This window comes from Talpa occidentalis, unplaced genomic scaffold (assembly GCF_014898055.3).
Source record: "Talpa occidentalis isolate TD23 unplaced genomic scaffold, MPIMG_talOcc4v2.1 talOcc4.9, whole genome shotgun sequence".
Classification (NCBI taxonomy): Eukaryota; Metazoa; Chordata; class Mammalia; order Eulipotyphla; family Talpidae; genus Talpa; species Talpa occidentalis.
In genome coordinates, this window is record NW_023605305.1 from 80,878,006 (window position 1) to 80,894,712 (window position 16,707).

At 42.5% G+C, this 16,707-nt stretch overlaps 2 protein-coding genes across 8 annotated transcripts in view; one reads left to right on the top strand and one right to left on the bottom strand.

Annotated features, from left to right (window-relative positions):
* POGZ (pogo transposable element derived with ZNF domain) overlaps positions 1 to 15,243 on the top strand; it is a 51,031-nt gene extending 35,788 nt beyond the window's left edge. For 6 of the 7 annotated variants that reach the window (XM_037500936.2, XM_037500931.2, XM_054691360.1 and 3 more), the window contains 9 exons: positions 4,146 to 4,246; positions 4,750 to 4,896; positions 7,580 to 7,714; positions 7,824 to 7,996; positions 8,153 to 8,293; positions 8,772 to 8,828; positions 9,011 to 9,123; positions 9,360 to 9,384; positions 9,516 to 15,242. In XM_037500936.2, the coding sequence (XP_037356833.1) occupies positions 4,146 to 4,246; positions 4,750 to 4,896; positions 7,580 to 7,714; positions 7,824 to 7,996; positions 8,153 to 8,293; positions 8,772 to 8,828; positions 9,011 to 9,123; positions 9,360 to 9,384; positions 9,516 to 11,187 (2,564 nt within the window). In that variant the 3' untranslated portion in view covers positions 11,188 to 15,242. Of the gene's footprint in view, positions 1 to 4,145; positions 4,247 to 4,749; positions 4,897 to 7,579; positions 7,715 to 7,823; positions 7,997 to 8,152; positions 8,294 to 8,771; positions 8,829 to 9,010; positions 9,124 to 9,359; positions 9,385 to 9,515 lie in introns of all 7 variants that reach the window. The other variant, XM_037500934.2, reaches the window with a different exon arrangement.
* On the bottom strand, positions 14,046 to 16,314 carry PSMB4 (proteasome 20S subunit beta 4). Its single transcript, XM_037500937.2, has 7 exons — positions 16,139 to 16,314; positions 15,681 to 15,887; positions 15,280 to 15,426; positions 15,025 to 15,106; positions 14,533 to 14,649; positions 14,317 to 14,405; positions 14,046 to 14,165 (listed from the first exon to the last, which is right to left on the bottom strand). The coding sequence occupies exons 1-7, from the start codon at positions 16,276 to 16,278 to the stop codon at positions 14,153 to 14,155; spliced, it is 795 nt and encodes a 264-aa protein (XP_037356834.1). The 5' UTR covers positions 16,279 to 16,314; the 3' UTR covers positions 14,046 to 14,152.
* Between the last annotated feature and the right edge of the window lie 393 nt (positions 16,315 to 16,707).

Genomic DNA, 16,707 nt, shown 5'->3' on the forward strand with positions numbered 1-16,707 from the left:
AGGGACCACGATAGAAAAAGATCAACATAATGGAATTACCTAGATACTTCTGTCCTCTCAGGACTACTTATAAGGTATTTTACCATTCAGACTCCTGTCGTTGAAATATGACTTGGAGTTTTATCTCCACTGTACATCTTACATATATGAGGGAACAGAAGTTCAACATGAGCTCAGAAAAATTAAATCATTTGCTTAGGAGTATACACCTTAAGAGTAAAAGTCTTCTAGAATATTTCCTGTGTTCTTTAAAAGATTTCTAGAATGGTTGAAGTGAACAAAATTATGTAAATATAGGAAAATGTGAGCACATGATTGTGTACATACTATAAATATATATGCATTGTATGATATAGCGGTAGTTGCAGTAGTTCAGAGCAAGGGAAAGATCCTTGTGGCCAGATTTCTTAGAAAGTAATGCTTAAATTTTGAGGGGCTTTAAATATAAAAGGATTTAGATGGAAAGTTGTAAGAAAAACTTTTAAGTGATGGGAAAGCATAAGTGAATAATTAAGGACAGAAATATGGTTGTTATCTGAATGCTTTTGCTACAGTTTGAAAATCTTGACTGAAAGTGAATTATGAAACACTAAAGACATTTATGTCTCAAAACTGAGAGAATGTGAGATAAAATGATCTTCAAGCTGAGAACTTAAATGTTCTGCATTTCAACAGTTCTCTTTGCCTCATAACAGGGTGACTGGCTGGCTTTGTTAGTCTCAGGCATTACATGCAGATGCAACATTATGTATAGATAAAGAGACCAGATCGTCCTCTGCCTTTCCTGAACCTTTCATACAAAGCAGAATTGCTATATTTTGTATCTCCTTGGCATTGGTCTCATTAGCACGGGGATGTGGTGAGTGACTTAGACTAGTCCTGGTCCGTAGACACACAATATGAGCTATATGAGAAATTTTATTATTTTAATGGCTATTTTAAGCAAAGCCAAAAAAAAGTCTGGAATTAATATAATAGTGTATTTTATTTAATTCAGTATATTCAAAATGCAGTCATTTCAGCATGTAATCAAAAATTTTAAATTAATCACCTGTATTTATCATCTTTTTTCTTTCCCCCCAAAAAAGCAACACAGATTTTTTGAAATTTGGTGAGTGTATTATATTCAAAGCAAATTTCAGTTTGGGCCTGGCAGGTTTCAAATGATTACTGCCGCATATAACTAGTGGTTACCATATTGGACAATGGAACTTGAACTAATTTAATTAATTGGGAGTAAAATGGGTAGTGGAATCAGTCATCATAACATCACAGTGTAACGGCAGAGTAGCCAACTTTGTTAGGTTAGAACTCAAATTCTTCACTTTCAGTGATGGAAAGCCCATACAACCTATACCCTTCCCCTCCACCCCTCCCACCCCCAGTGAAAACACCTAACTGATTTTGTATAGAAGCTGGGTGTATAGATGTGGGTTTTTGTTATTCCACTTATATGTAGTCATAGAACGATAAGTTTTTCCTGTGGAAAACAAAATAGTGCAGTCTCATCTGCCTTTCTCTCTTGGCTTACACTCTGTTATCCCTGACTTAATTTTTTGTATCTTATGATTTAAAATTCACACTGACCAAAGAAGTTGTCCTGAACGGGAAAATAAATACCTTTCATATACTTTAGTTTTTATCACTTTTATTCTTGGATTTTTTTTGAACCTGTGGCAGATCCTGCAATGAAAGATAGCTTATTTTTAATGTCAGTATTTTGGAATCCATGGTTTTCTTTCTAATTTTGAGAAAAAAGAAAAAGTATTCCTTTTTTCTGAAGTGTTTTTGAAAATATGACATAATGGCACTTTATCAGTAATTTTACGATGTATCTCTAAAAAAATAAGCACATTGTTTTATATGTAGCCATATAGTCAAGACCTAAGAGAATTAATCATGAATATTTAATATCATCTAATACCTAGTCCACTTTCAGATTTCCTCAGTTTTCCCTAAAACATTAGATGTTTGTATTTAAATGAATGATTATGTGGATAATTATATTTAATTATGGTAACAGTACAATTTTAATAGCATGTTTTTCTTTACACTTGTGTGAAGATAATAGACTGAGAAGGTAGGATTGAGAAAAGGATGTTTCAGGGGGCATAGCTCTGTTTGTGTGTCAAGGGGAGGATCCTGTGTGGAAAAAGACTCAAGGGAGAACTATTTGCTTGACAAAACCTTGGTATACATGAACTGATAAGGTTTAATGAACCTTAGAAAGGCATCACGGGCATCTTTTCTTTCATGACTTGGCGAACAGGAAGCAGAAGCTGTGTTAGTTCACACCTGTTTTCTCAAAGTAAGAGACTATTAGATGTTAAGGAGGTGAAAGTGATAGTGCTGGGAGGGACGGTGTTGAGATCGCCACTTTGGAAAATCAGTTCTCTTGAATCTTTTCCCTTCCAGCTCCTTCCCCTACAGAAGTTTGAAAGGTTATGAGATCTCTTAAATTCATTGATATCTTATGTGCCTGTTTCGCTGGTTTTCTTGGTATGAGATAAATAATACATACAGATTTTATCATGGCATTTTTTGCATTAGAAGTTGCTTAATGAATGTTACTGCTTTGATGTGAGGCAGCTGTAACAGTGCAATTGGCATATAGGAAGTAGAAGTCTTCAGGGTTGCCTGAGATTGCCCAGGGTAACATAGAATAGAAAGGCTTGGACAGAAGATTGGAAAATCCCAATGCTTTTAAAGGTGTTTTAGAAAGTGGGGTGGGGAAGAAGGAGATAAGCAAAGTGAATTGAGAGGTAAGAAGGAAAAAGAGAGAAAAATATTGTCATGCCACTAGTTACTGTTTCCCAAACGTTCATGCCTCCATGCCTTAGTTCCTTTTCTCTTGTCGCCTCTGTCTGGCAAACCCCTACTCTTTTTTTTTCCAAGGCTCATATCATGTATCTTACAATTTTTCCTTATTCCGCTTTGCAGAATTTTTAAAAAGAAATTTATTTGTATCCTGGTTGTACCTAATGTAACTCTAGGCAGTGGTTCTAAATGGCTCACAGACCTCTTTGAGAATAAACAAGAAACTTGAGGACCCTTTTCCCAGAAAAATAAACATTTTAATTTTTTGTGTATAATTTCAGGGATACATGGGCTCCCTGAGATCTCTACCATTGACCCCAATTAAGAATCCCTGGTTTTTATTTGTTTCACACGTTAAAGAATTATAGAAACCTTTCTTCTCTTTTTTGGGGGAGCAAGAGTTAATGTTCCCAGTATGCTTAAAGTTTCAAATTTACAATGTCCATATTTGTAAAAACTTGAAAATACCTTCAGTGATAGTAAGAAAAATACAAATCACTATTATCATTTTGGCTTCATATTTTGTTAAAATACTTAGTAATTAAGATTTTTATTGAAAGTTCAGAATCGTACCCAAATTGACAAAATGGACAGTTTCAAAATTTGTCTCAAATCTGTTAATACCAAAGTAACGCAACAATTTAAAACAAGGCAAGAACTGCTGTTCATGATTGTCAGTCTCTAGAAGGCAGATACTTATTTGTGTTTTTACTAGATGTTCAATAAATGTTTGTTGAATTATTCATAGGAGAAAGTAATTGTCTCTTTTTGAGCAGAGGAATGAAATAATGTATTTTTAGAATTCACCTCACAATGGTATGTAAGGAATTGATACAGTATTTATTAGAGAGATAGGTATTGGAAGCCAGCTGATGAGCAGTAGGAAATTATACAGATATCTGCCAAGCTTTTGCCTGTGAGAATGGGGAAGTGATATTTTCTAGATGCATTTTGAAATAATGGTGACAGAACCAGGGGATTGGAGTCAAAGATAGTGTCTAGTCTTTAAGCCCAGAAAAAGGTAGGGAACTGAGAAAGGAAAAAAGAGTAATTAATTAAAGTTGGTGGTAGAATATCCAGTCTGACAATTTGTAGGTAGTTCAAAAGCTAGAATGGAGTTTTGATAAGAAGTCTGAGCTAGAGACATCAGATTAGTTGTTACTAGAGCACAGATGATAAGACAAAAACATCTTAAAGGATAGAAGTGGCTTAGTGATATACTGAGTATTGAAAATGAAAAGTTAGGAGTCAGAAAAAATAAAGAGTATGAGTCAGCACGACTTTGGTCTTAATTTCAGGTGGATTTATTGATTATTTTTTTCTTACAGCCAAGTGCAAGATCTGTGAGTGGGCGTTTGAGAGTGAGCCACTATTTCTCCAGCATATGAAGGATACTCATAAGCCTGGAGAGATGCCTTATGTTTGCCAGGTATTGCCTTTTTCTCCAGGGAGCTTTAGCTGTTTTGCTCTCAGAATGAATACAAAGAATTCACTAATGAACTCTGATGAATACCTATTGCACACACATAGTTTTAGGAACACTGAGGAGATACAGAGGAAATAGTAAACCCAGTTTCTGTGTTCAGGATTTTCCACACAGGAGAAAAACAATGAATATGCATGCACCCACCCAAGGAACCCAGTCAAGGAACATTGCATGTACTGAGGGGAGTATCTGTGTCTGGAACTTGCCCCTTGGAGATGGATTAAAATATGGATTATTCTCAGACTTTCCTGTCTTAGCCCATTTTTATCTTAATTCATAGCTGAATTTGTCATAAAGATAGCCCTGCATTACTAAGTCAAATAATTTGATTTCTGTACATTTAGTAAAAAATTTTTTTCATATTTTACATTTTTTGTTGCTGCCTTTTCTGAAGGCCTCAGTTGTTTACTTCACTCTTAGCTTATTTTCCCTCTTATGTGACTCAGGTGTGTCAGTATCGCTCCTCACTCTACTCTGAGGTAGATGTCCATTTTCGGATGATCCATGAGGATACTCGGCATCTGCTCTGCCCTTATTGCCTGAAGGTCTTCAAAAATGGCAATGCATTTCAACAGCATTACATGAGGCACCAGGTACTAGGCACCAAACAGTTTGCATATTCTCATTTTTAAAATTTATGGATGTTGAGGCCTGGACTGAACTAGGCAGATAATTTTAGTAGAGAATATAATAAATAGGTGTTTGCAAAAACTTAGTGAATCTTAATTGTGTGCCATGCCCTTGGCTAGGTGCTAGGTATTTAGTGGTAAACAAGATAGACCATACAATAAAACATAAGAAATGTCATGTTAGACGAAATAGAAGATGTAGGAAATAGAAGATGTATGGCTTCCCAGAAGGAGGGTGTTCAAGCCCTGAAGGATGAGTGAGGATGAACCTGGTAAAGTGGGATAAAACAGCAGTGTGCTTGAAGGCACAGATTGGTAGAGTCAAGGCAGTAAAAGAAATACAGTGTGGGTGGGATGTAGGGTTTACAAGGGAGTTTGGAAGTTAGGTGGGGGACAGATCATAGAGAATCTTACAAGCCATGAGAAGGCATTTTAGTTCTATAACAAGTTATTAGGAAGCCATTGAAAGGGCTTTTTCCCCCCCTTTGTTTTAAGATTTTATTTAATTTTGCATAGAAGAACTGGCGTGTAGGCTAGAGGTTCAGGGGCAGTGAGAGGATTCATCAGAAGACAGAGTGGGGAGCAGAGCAGGTGGATTTACTGAAATACATTGCTAAGCAGAGCAGTGGGCAAGACAGGAGCGGTCTGCTACACCATATGTGGGTAGCTCCCTGGCCAGAGAGAGCACTCAGGCTACCGCGGTGGGCCGTTGCAGTGGTAGTGCTGAGACTTAACCCCTAGCCACCAGGGAGGCCCTCATATAAGGGCGTTAAAGTTGTGGAGTGGTGTGTTCAAATATGCATTTAGTTTTGATTACACTGGCTGCACTAGGAGAATGGATTGAAGATTAAGACTAGAGTTAGGGAGAGTAGCCAAACTTTCAATAGTTGAGGTGAGAGGCAATAGTGACTATTGACTTTTGAAATGAAGAAAAAGAGGATAAAATTGAGAGATACTGGGAAGATAAGTAAGGTTTGTATTTAGAGGTGGATTAGGTGAAGGTAGTGAGGGAGTAGTTGAACACAGTACCTAAGATTTCTTTCTGGGCAGTTGGACCAATGGTAAACTGTTCATGGAGATAGGAACACTAGAGGAAGAAAATTTTGGGTGGGAAAGATGATCACCCAAGCTTGGATATTCTGGGTTAGCAGTCTCTGGATATTAAATGTAGTTGTCTACTAAACAAATAGTTGGATATAAATGTCTGAAGCCTGGCAGGAAAAGAGGCTGAGGAATGAATCATTATACAAGTCCAGTGAATTTGAAACTTTTTAAGTATCGTGTGGCCTCTCCCCTCCTCCCCCAATTAAGAACAAGATAAAGGTTTAGGACCTTTAAAGTGTCTCTCCACAAAACCAGGACCTAGGAGGAAAAATAGTCCTAGGAGGAAAACCAGGAGTGTTAGTGTCAGAGAAGCTAAGGAAGGAAAGCGTTGTGAAGAAAAGGCTGTGATCCAGATTGTTAAAGGAAGGTGCCCAGTCAAATGGGAAGGGTGGAGGGGGATCTGCAATCAGCACATTTGACAGGGCTGTCTTGTTGATTAGGGGTTAGAAGTCAAATTTCAGCAATGAATGAATGAATGAAAATTAAGGAAACAGAGACAACTTACCTAAAGAAGTTTGTTTAGAAAGAAGAGGACCAGGGATGTTAGATTCCAAGGGAAAATTTGTTGTTGGCTTTGTTTTTAAGATGGAATATGGTCTTGTTTTAAAATGCTACAAGAAAGGAGCCACTTAGGAGAGTAAAGGTACTTAAGAGAGAGCACAAAGTAAACAGCAAGATGGGTGCACCTGCCTTAGTGTGCATGTGCGTGTGCTTACAAACACCACCAGCTCTCACTTGTAAGCACCCTCTTAGGCTCACGTACTCATTTGCACAGTAGTGACTGCTGATTATCTGCTGTACATGTGTTTCCAAATAGCAACATGGAAGTTGTTGTTTATAATTCAGCTGAGGTTATAGAGCCTTGCTATTTTGGGGATGAAAATCAAGATATGGTTCTGTTTTTAAAGGACTTCAATGTTAGGCAGACTGAATTCTCAAAATGGTCTCACTGGGAGGAATAGCTGTATATATTGATAAGTTAAATGGAAAAGCCACAAGGTGTAGAAAAAAGGAAAGAAACGGTGATGACTGGAGATGTGTGTGTTCTCTGGTTATATGTGTATGCTGTTCATGAAAGAATACCCAAGAAACTGGTAGTTATTTCCATGGAAAGGGACTGGGGCTCAAAGTTGAAGGCATCTTAACAACGTGAAGGAGTACAGGATAAAAAGTGTTTTTTTTAAAATCATAAATATTTCATTGCAATTAACAACTAGGAAGGAAGAATGTCTAGCATTGGGAAGTTGTCTGAAATGTAAAGAGAAAGTGGTGGCAAGTAAAGTTTAAGCCACTCGTCCAAATGGCTTTGGCCAGTCAGGAAGAGATGATTTAAGGACTGAGTCATCCTGGCTTTTGAGTCCACCTTTGGGAGCATAGGAGGTGATGATTGTCGATGGTAGGTTTTGGTGTCATGTTGTGTTTCTTACTCTTGAATTACCAGCAGAATGGTGGGAAGAATGATATGCTTGGTATTGATCTATCTTCGCCTCAGAGAACATTTTCTGGGAACCTTTAACTCTGTTTCTTTTTCTCCCTCTTTTAGAAGAGGAATGTGTATCACTGTAACAAATGCCGACTGCAGTTTCTGTTTGCCAAGGATAAAATCGAACACAAACTTCAACACCATAAAACGTTCCGTAAACCCAAGCAGCTGGAAGGCTTGAAACCAGGCACCAAGGTAAAGGGTTTGTTTGCATTTTCTTCTGCGACGACAACAACAACAGAGATTTTCAGACTCCAAGGTTTAGTATGAGTATTATCTAATTGTCCCTTCCCTTGACTCACAGGTGACAATCCGGGCTTCTCGAGGGCAGCCACGAACAGTTCCTGTATCTTCCAATGATGCACCTCCCAGCACCTTGCAGGAGGCAGCACCACTGACCTCTTCAACAGACCCTCTGCCTGTCTTCCTTTATCCCCCTGTTCAGCGCAACATCCAGAAGAGAGCTGTTAGAAAAATGTCAGTGCCTTCTTCTAGAGGCTGGGGCTGACTGGGAAGGATTATTCCTGATAGCCAGTGTAAACTGGTAGCCTTTTAGCAGGATCTGTTGTCTAAAGCCACTACAATTTATGGGGATCTGAGGGTGTAACGCGAATTTTTCTTGTTTCTTGACAGGAGTGTCATGGGCCGGCAGACTTGTCTGGAGTGCAGCTTTGAGATCCCAGATTTCCCTAATCACTTCCCCACTTATGTGCACTGCTCTCTGTGTCGCTATAGCACCTGCTGCTCTCGGGCCTATGCCAACCACATGATCAAGTAGGTGACGGTTAAACTGGTGTTTTTTCTGAGAGTTCAGATTCTCCAGAAGTCACTTTATTCCCTGCCCTACTTCTAGTGTGTCTCCTCTGTCACCTCCTAGAAAGGTTTGTCCATCTCTCCTGCAGGGTAAGAGGCCAAACCCATGTTTATTTGACTTATGATCTGTGTTCTAAGTTTTAGGACTTTGCTACTCAAAATGTGGTCCAAGGACCAGCAGCACTAGATGTAAATTTACTAGGTTTGCAGACTCTGGGCCCTCCCTCAGGCCCTACTGAATCAGAATGTGCACTTGAATAGACCCCCAGGTGGCTCATATACATACTAACAGGAAGTATTGATAGGATGGGAAGGCTAGTTTGGGTTGAGGTGAGGCTAGAATGGAGAGGAGTACAGAGTCGTCCCCCGTTGGACATTGCCAGTGACTGGTGACCTCTGCCTGCAGAGTGCTGTTCCTAACCCACTTTGTCTTTTGCAGCAATCATGTTCCACGGAAGAGCCCCAAGTATTTGGCTTTGTTTAAAAATTCTGTGAGGTAAGAAAAATCTCATCTCTTAAGTTTTCAAATTTATGTTAAATCTTTTATTATTTTGGGGGATATAACTTTATTTGAAACGGGGAAGATGTGGGGATACTCCCTTTCTCTATTAAGCCTCAGAGCTTCACTCTAGTGTCCCTGCTGTACTAATCTTATGTATTCTTCACTTGCTTTCTTAGTGGAAGCAATCTGGTCTGCACTTCATGTACCTTCGTTACCTCTGTGGGAGATGCCATGGCCAAGCATTTGGTATTCAACCCCTCTCACAGATCCAGTAGCATCCTGCCGCGGGGTAAGCAGAGGGGAAGGGGGTAGTAGGCCAAGGGAAAAATAAGGATATGAGTCATGCTGTGTGAGGCAGTAGCATCTCTACTTGGCCCTTAACCAAATTGGAAGCATTCTAACCTGAAGTTTATGTAAGACTGGGAAGGTAGCAGTTTTGCTTTTTTGGTTGAAATAACAATACGGTTTTTGGGTGGGCTTGTTTCTTCACTGAGTTAACATTTCTTTTTGTCTCATTTTCCCTAGGACTCACTTGGATATCTCCGTCAAGGTAACAGAAACTCACTTTATGGTTTGATTGCTGCTTGGCTGTGTGTTTGATCTCTGTTGTAGCCACTACTAACTTTATTTGGTTTTTCGAATTTCACACAGCTTTCGCTTTTCTTTTTGTTATTCTTTTAGGCATGGCCAGACTCGTGACCGAGTACATGACCGGAACTTGAAGAATATGTACCCTCCTCCTTCTTTCCCTTCTAATAAAGCTGCCACTGTGAAATCTGTGGGGACCACCCCCACTGAGCCTGAAGAGCTACCAACTCCCATGGCTCAGGCACTGCCATCACCAGCCTCAACTGCAACCCCACCACCAACCCCAGCTCACTCCCAGCCTTTAGCCCCTCCACCCTTGCCTACCGAGGAGGCAGAATGTCTGAATGTTGATGACCAGGATGAAGGGAGCCCCGTCATCCAGGAACCTGAGCCAGCATCAGGGGCCGGTAGTAGCAGTGGGGTTGGAAAGAAGGAGCAGCTGTCTGTGAAGAAGCTTCGAGTGGTACTGTTTGCCCTATGCTGCAATACAGAACAGGCAGCTGAACACTTCCGAAACCCCCAGCGACGCATTCGGCGTTGGCTTCGGCGCTTCCAGGCCTCCCAGGAGGAGAATCTGGAGGGCAAATATCTGAGCTTAGAGGCAGAAGAGAAACTGGCGGAGTGGGTACTGACCCAGCGAGAGCAACAGCTCCCCGTAAATGAGGAGACCTTGTTCCAGAAGGCTACCAAAATAGGACGTTCTTTGGAGGGGGGGTTTAAGATCTCTTACGAATGGGCTGTGCGTTTCATGCTGCGGCACCACCTGACTCCCCATGCCCGGCGTGCAGTGGCCCATACTCTACCCAAGGATGTGGCAGACAATGCAGGACTCTTCATTGAATTTGTGCAACGGCAGATTCACAACCAGGACTTACCATTGTCTATGATTGTGGCTATTGACGAGATCTCCTTGTTTCTGGATACGGAAGTGCTGAGCAGTGACGACCGAAAGGAGAATGCCCTGCAGACAGTGGGCACGGGGGAGCCTTGGTGTGATGTGGTGCTGGCCATTCTGGCAGATGGCACTATCCTCCCCACGCTGGTTTTCTACCGAGGACAGATGGATCAGCCTGCTAATGTGCCAGACTCTATATTGCTAGAGGTGAAGGAGAGTGGCTACAGTGATGACGAGATCATGGAGCTGTGGTCATCCCGAGTGTGGCAGAAGCACACGGCTTGCCAGCGCGGCAAAGGCATGCTTGTGATGGACTGCCACCGCACTCACTTGTCAGAAGAGGTGCTGGCTATGCTTAGTGCCTCTAGCACTTTGCCTGCAGTGGTCCCAGCAGGCTGTAGCTCCAAAATCCAGCCATTAGATGTGTGCATCAAACGAACTGTCAAGAACTTCCTGCACAAAAAGTGGAAGGAACAGGCTCGAGAAATGGCAGATACTGGATGTGATTCTGATGTTCTGCTTCAGCTGGTGCTGGTCTGGCTGGCTGAAGTGCTGGGCGTCATTGGGGACTGTCCAGAGCTAGTTCAGCGGTCCTTCCTTGTGGCTAGTGTTTTGCCTGGCCCTGATGGCAACATTAACTCACCCACAAGAAATGCTGACATGCAGGAGGAGCTAATTGCCTCCCTAGAGGAGCAGCTGAAGCTGAGTGGGGAACAGTCTGAAGAGCCCTCAGCTTCTACTCCCCGACCCAGGTCATCTCCCGAAGAGACAATTGAGCCTGAGAGCCTTCACCAGCTCTTTGAGGGTGAAAGTGAGACTGAGTCCTTCTATGGCTTTGAAGAAGCTGACCTAGATCTGATGGAGATTTGAGTGTTGGGGTCATGAAGGGGGTGTGGAGTGGGGGTGGGAAAGTGTGAGGGAGGGTACAGGGATTTAGGGAAAAGGGGGTATACCAGGTGGAGTATTTGGCTTATATTTTTAAATTTTATGCCACCCCCTCCCCCATGTTGACTTATACTTCCCTGTGGATTTGTGGGTTATTAGGAAAACCAATAGTGATCACGTCTGAGCCGAGGAGCTGGCCCGTTGGTCATTCACTTCTGAAAAAAATTTTTTTTTGTGACTTTTTTTTTTTTTTTTTAAATCACTGTGTTTGGTATTTTTCTGACAAAATCAAGAAAAAGAAAAAAAATCCTTGTGGACAAATGTTTTTTGTTTCCCCTTTTACCTCACTTGTGTCATAGTACATCTGGGTTTTTTGTTAAATTTGACTGTGGCCAATGTCTTTGGGCATGATGCTATCCAACCATTGTCAATGTGAGAACATTTCTGAAGATGGGAAAGATAAAAATATGTAGCTCACAAACTGATTTATTATATATATGGATAAACAACTTTTTTCATGTGGTCTTAACACTTTTATATAAAAGCGAAAATGGAAAAAAAAACCCCACTGAACTCTCTTCCTTCTCCTTACTTTCCTTCCCTCTCCAGAGATGTTGTTTCTACAACTCTAGACATAAAATTGTGGCTTTAAAAATGCATGAAACCACCTTTAGTCATCCAGAATGAATAGATTGTTACTCCTTACCATCTTCCACTGACAAAAACATGACAAAACCAATATTCTTTGCACTTGTTGCCCTTGGTCCCTTGCCCCATTCTCGCACCACCATTCTTGGACAAAGGACCACACAGGTTTTATTGCAACCTGGAGGTACTGAGGGGATCACACAGCTGTAGGGTGGAGGCCATTCTCAGTATGGGGCTTCATCCCGCTGTCCTTTCTTGGTTGAACTTCATCCTGTTACATGGACAGCATGCCTGTTCAGGAGACCACATGTCCTACAGAAGCTAATTGTGCAAGAAGTGTTGAACTTTTAAAAAGAAGACAGACCACTTGTTGAAATCCCGTGGCTTTCCCCTGTCTTTTAATGATCAGAAAAGAATCTGACCTAAAGAAGACACACAGGGGTGTGCACAAAGAAAAAGACAAGAATCTTTATTTTTCACTGCCAGCTTCAAGGAAAAATTTTTTCTACAGTTTGCATGAGGGATTTTTTTTTTTTAAATTGTATGTACTCATGATTATAAACTGAAGTGTACTATAACAAAAGGAACAAAAATTCAAGTCCACCTTGCCCACAGCTACACCACTCTTCTGTCCATCCTGAGGCTTTTTCAGCAATGTTTCCCTCCTGTGAGTCAAGGAGGCAACCTGCACAGGCTTGTAAATGGTTCATCTTTAAAATGTACATAAGTGGAACATTTAATAAAATAAGGGGAAATGGATTTATAAACAATGTGGTTATTTTCTAGGTCACCCTATTTTAATAGGCTTTCACAGACTGGGAGATGCTCAAGATGTGATGGGCCTGGTATACAGGTGTAACGTTTGTTACTACCTGTTTCTCCTCACTCCTGTTTGTTTTTTTTTTTGTCTTTTAACCCCCAGCACACTATAATATAGTGAACTGGAGTGATCCCTTCCAGAAACAGCTTGGCCAGCTTTGTGAAGCCATGGCATCTGAAACTGAACTGAGGATCCAATTGGGCTTCTCTTCCCCAGCTTTTTGCTTGATGCTACTTTGACAGACTATGGACTTTTAAGTCAGCCCAATGCCTTTGAGAAAGTTCAAGAACTAATGGTCAGCCCTGTCCACAGTGACTTAATTCTTCTCTTTGGTAGTCTCTGCAGCAGCCCCAGAGTTAGCAGAGCTGGGGTCCTGGTCTCTGCACACTGTATGACTTTCTTGATTGGTAAATTTTTTAAAAGACCACAATAACAACAGTGAATCAGCTGGGTGTTGGCCAGGAAGTTATACCCTTGTGGATTCCGCCTGCATGGCTTAGTAGTAGAAGGAAGTTTTTTTTTTTGTTTTGTTTTTTATAATTCAGTTTAATCAATAAACCAGTATTTATTGACTACTTTGTGTTGAGACTGAATGTGTGGAAGATAAATTGAAAGTTCATGATTTTCTTTTGCATAAACTTTTGTTGTAACTATACATACAAATGGAGGGGTTTTGATAGTTCCCTTAACTTACTGAATTTCTACAACACTTTCTGAGTTTCTAGTTTTTCAAAGTTTTAGAGAGCATCTGAATCACCAAGGGTGTTCATTTTTCAAAGGTAGGTTTAATATCATTTGGGAGATAAAAGTTTGGCCAATACCTGAACTAATCTGATGCACAGCTATACTTGGGGTATTTTTAATGAACGTAATACTTGTAAGAAGTTAACTGATAGTGCCAGAAATTAATATATTTAGGTAGTAAACATTTAAATGTTGAAATCATAGTATTCCTTTTATGAATGGGGTGAGGTTGGGTAGATGAGGGATTGAGAGAGCCAGTTCAGAGTTTGGGGGTCACCTAATGGTGAGTACGTCTATTACATGCTACATTTCTCTTTGAAATTGTGTTTTAACTAGTAATCAAATTTGCAGTCACTGTTAAGCAGAACCCTTGCATTTTAGACTCTAGTGCATGGATGGAAATGTTGGAAAAAATGTTAAAACACAAAACCAGTTATGTTACCACACAAGGATTAAGCCTGCCTTTAGTACAGTCGTGGGTCCTCTGTAGTGTCATGCAAAGGATTCTACATTTGTCTAATGGACCAAGTGCCAAGGGTCCTATGACCAGGGAGGGACGTGGTATACGGTAATACTTAGTACTGTCCTTTTGATAGGACCTAATTAGATGTAATACACCTACTCAGCAAGTATTTCAAAGAATTTATTTATTTTACAAAAGGTAAGTCTACCTTGACTCAGCAACATTCAAAGGTAGCAGAAGGGTAAAACTTCAGTACTGGAGAATGCATCTCTATTTCATTCAAAGCCACTAAAAAAGAAGAGAGACGATAAAGTCATGAAGCCACAGGAAGAGGAATCAGTTTCTAACAGCAACTACCCTCTAGCCAAAACCCAGTGTGATGCCAAAGGGCAGGCCTCCCAATTCTCATGTATTTTTTTTTAACTGTAATTTCAATTACCTGATCATGTGGGCAATATCCCAGTTGGTCTCTGCAGACAGTGGTCCCTCTATTTCAACACCTTTTTCTGTTACAGTGGCAATTTGAAACTGAAAGAAATAGGGGGCAGGTCAAGGAGAAAGAAATGGGTCCATCGATTCTTCAAACCATAGACCCAGAGACCAGAAGTTTCCAAAGCCTGCCAGTTACATTCCCATTATTCACGCCCCTCCTCACCCGGTTATAAGAACGGGCATCTCGATAGTACAGCACTCGCATGCAACGTTCCACTAGCTCTCGGGCCTCAGTCTGGCTCAGCACCGGCTGCTTCTCCAGAACTTCTCTCAGCAGGGGCTAGGGAGATTAGAGGTGTGAGGGGACATGGGAGATACTTGAGAAATACCAAGACATCTATCTCAAAACAATGTAAACAAACATGAATGAATAAAAAAGAACATTTCACCTGTTGTCACCAGAATGAACTCTGCTCACCTGTGCTAAGACCCACTTGAAGCAAAGTTCTAGGGTGTCCTCTCTGCACAGGTCTTACTGATTTCAAGGTATGCCACCTTGTCATTGGAATATGAATTTCACACTAACGGCCTCTGGATTACACTGCCAAGAAGTAGGGGTCCTAACCTCATGCCAGAATTTCAAGGGAAGAACAAGCAGACAACCACTAACCCCCATTTGTCTTTTGCCAGAACCGCCCACCCCTCAACTACTTACCTGAGCCAAGTATGCACCATAACCAGTGGCCAAGGAAGGAGCTTCATAGGCTACACCAAGCATGTCCACATAACCGAGGAAACTAAGAAGAAAAATATCAATAAGAGAAATCATTTCATCTTGGGTTTCTCTACCTTAGCCAAAGACTGGGACCATGGCACCTGAGTTAGAAGTGGGATTCACCGGGTGAGAGAGACTACACAGGCACTGGTGGTTGGGTGGTGAAAGTAATAAGTTACTTGTATTCAAACCAACCTCTCTCCATCAGCATAGCCTCCGATGACCATGGTGTTCCACAGGGGGTTCATCTTGGAGCGACGGCTGTACATGGCTCTAGTCAGCCACGAATGAATAGCTTTAGGGCTATAGCTGTGTCCGTCTCCCAAAAGCTCTTCATCAATCCTAGTAATTGGTTGTGAGAAAGAAAATGCAAGTCGGGATTTCTATCCACCCCGAAAAGAACCACAAGCTTCCCCATTTTACCCGTCCTAACGCCAAAACCTACTTACTCCAAACACATCCTCCATTCCCTCTCCCTGTCCACTATTGCAGCCTCAAGTCCCTTCACCCCATCTAAGGAGATTTAGAAAAAAGTAAAAAAGCAGTGGCCGGCCCTTCTCACTTGGGCCGACTACTCAGTATTCTAGGCGACTTACACCATCTGGCCGAGAACTTGCTTCAAATACTGGAAATCCGCGTAGTCTCCGGATGCCCCCAGCATGGTGCTGTCGTTGACTCGCATGATGCGGGAGATGTTGCGGAAACGAGCGAGCGAGCCGTAGGAGCCCAGCATGTCTGCTGCGATCACCACTCCGCCGTCAAACTTAACACCGAGGACCGAGGTCCCGGTCACCATGGGGTTCCTGGAGGGGTAAAGAGGGGTCTGGCGCGGCGGCGCGGGGAGGACCTGAGCCCTCCTCCCGCACAGGGCTGCGCTGCTGATTCTCGGAGGCGCCTGTCAGCGACGCGGCCTTCTCCCGGATTCTGTGCCCGGGGCAGCCCCGCCGCTCGCGCGCCCGGGTCCCTGCCTGGCCTTCCCGGGCTCGCGCCTTCCCCGCCGCGGCGCCGGGCCCGGCGTCCCCCCCCAGAGCAGGCTCAGGCGCCGAAAGCTTACTGAGTGCGCGTGATCGGACCCCCGAAGGGCGCGGACGCTGGGTCGGGGAAGGAGCCGGGAGTGGGCGGAATGCGGTAAAATTGCCCCGGGGCGGGACCCCCGGCCCAATGCCCGGACCGCGACTCCCAAAACGGTTCCATCTTAGTCACGGCGGCAGCAGAAACGAAAGCGCTTGCGCCAACGGAAGCGGAAGTGATCCCGCAGGTCCCCACCTTCCTTCTTCCGGAAAGCCACCTCCGGCAGCCATGTTGGTGAGGTCACAGCCGGATGTAGCGTCACTCTAGACCCGGACGCAGGGACTGCGCTTGCCCAACTGCACGTCGACGTAACTGGATCGCGCCGGCGAGTGTCACGCACAGAGTCAAAGGCGGAGGAAGAGGAGCGCCGGGTGGAAGGGGGCATTTGGAAGAGGGCGGAATTTCAGGACTGACCCGGAGCGAGGAGGCGGAAACTTTCGAGTCCGTTTTGTGTCATTATGGAAATCCCCAGCTGAAATAAGAATAAACCCAGCCGCTGTGCGTCCCACAGCAGCCCTGTATGGCAGCTGTTACTCGACCTAATTTTCAAAA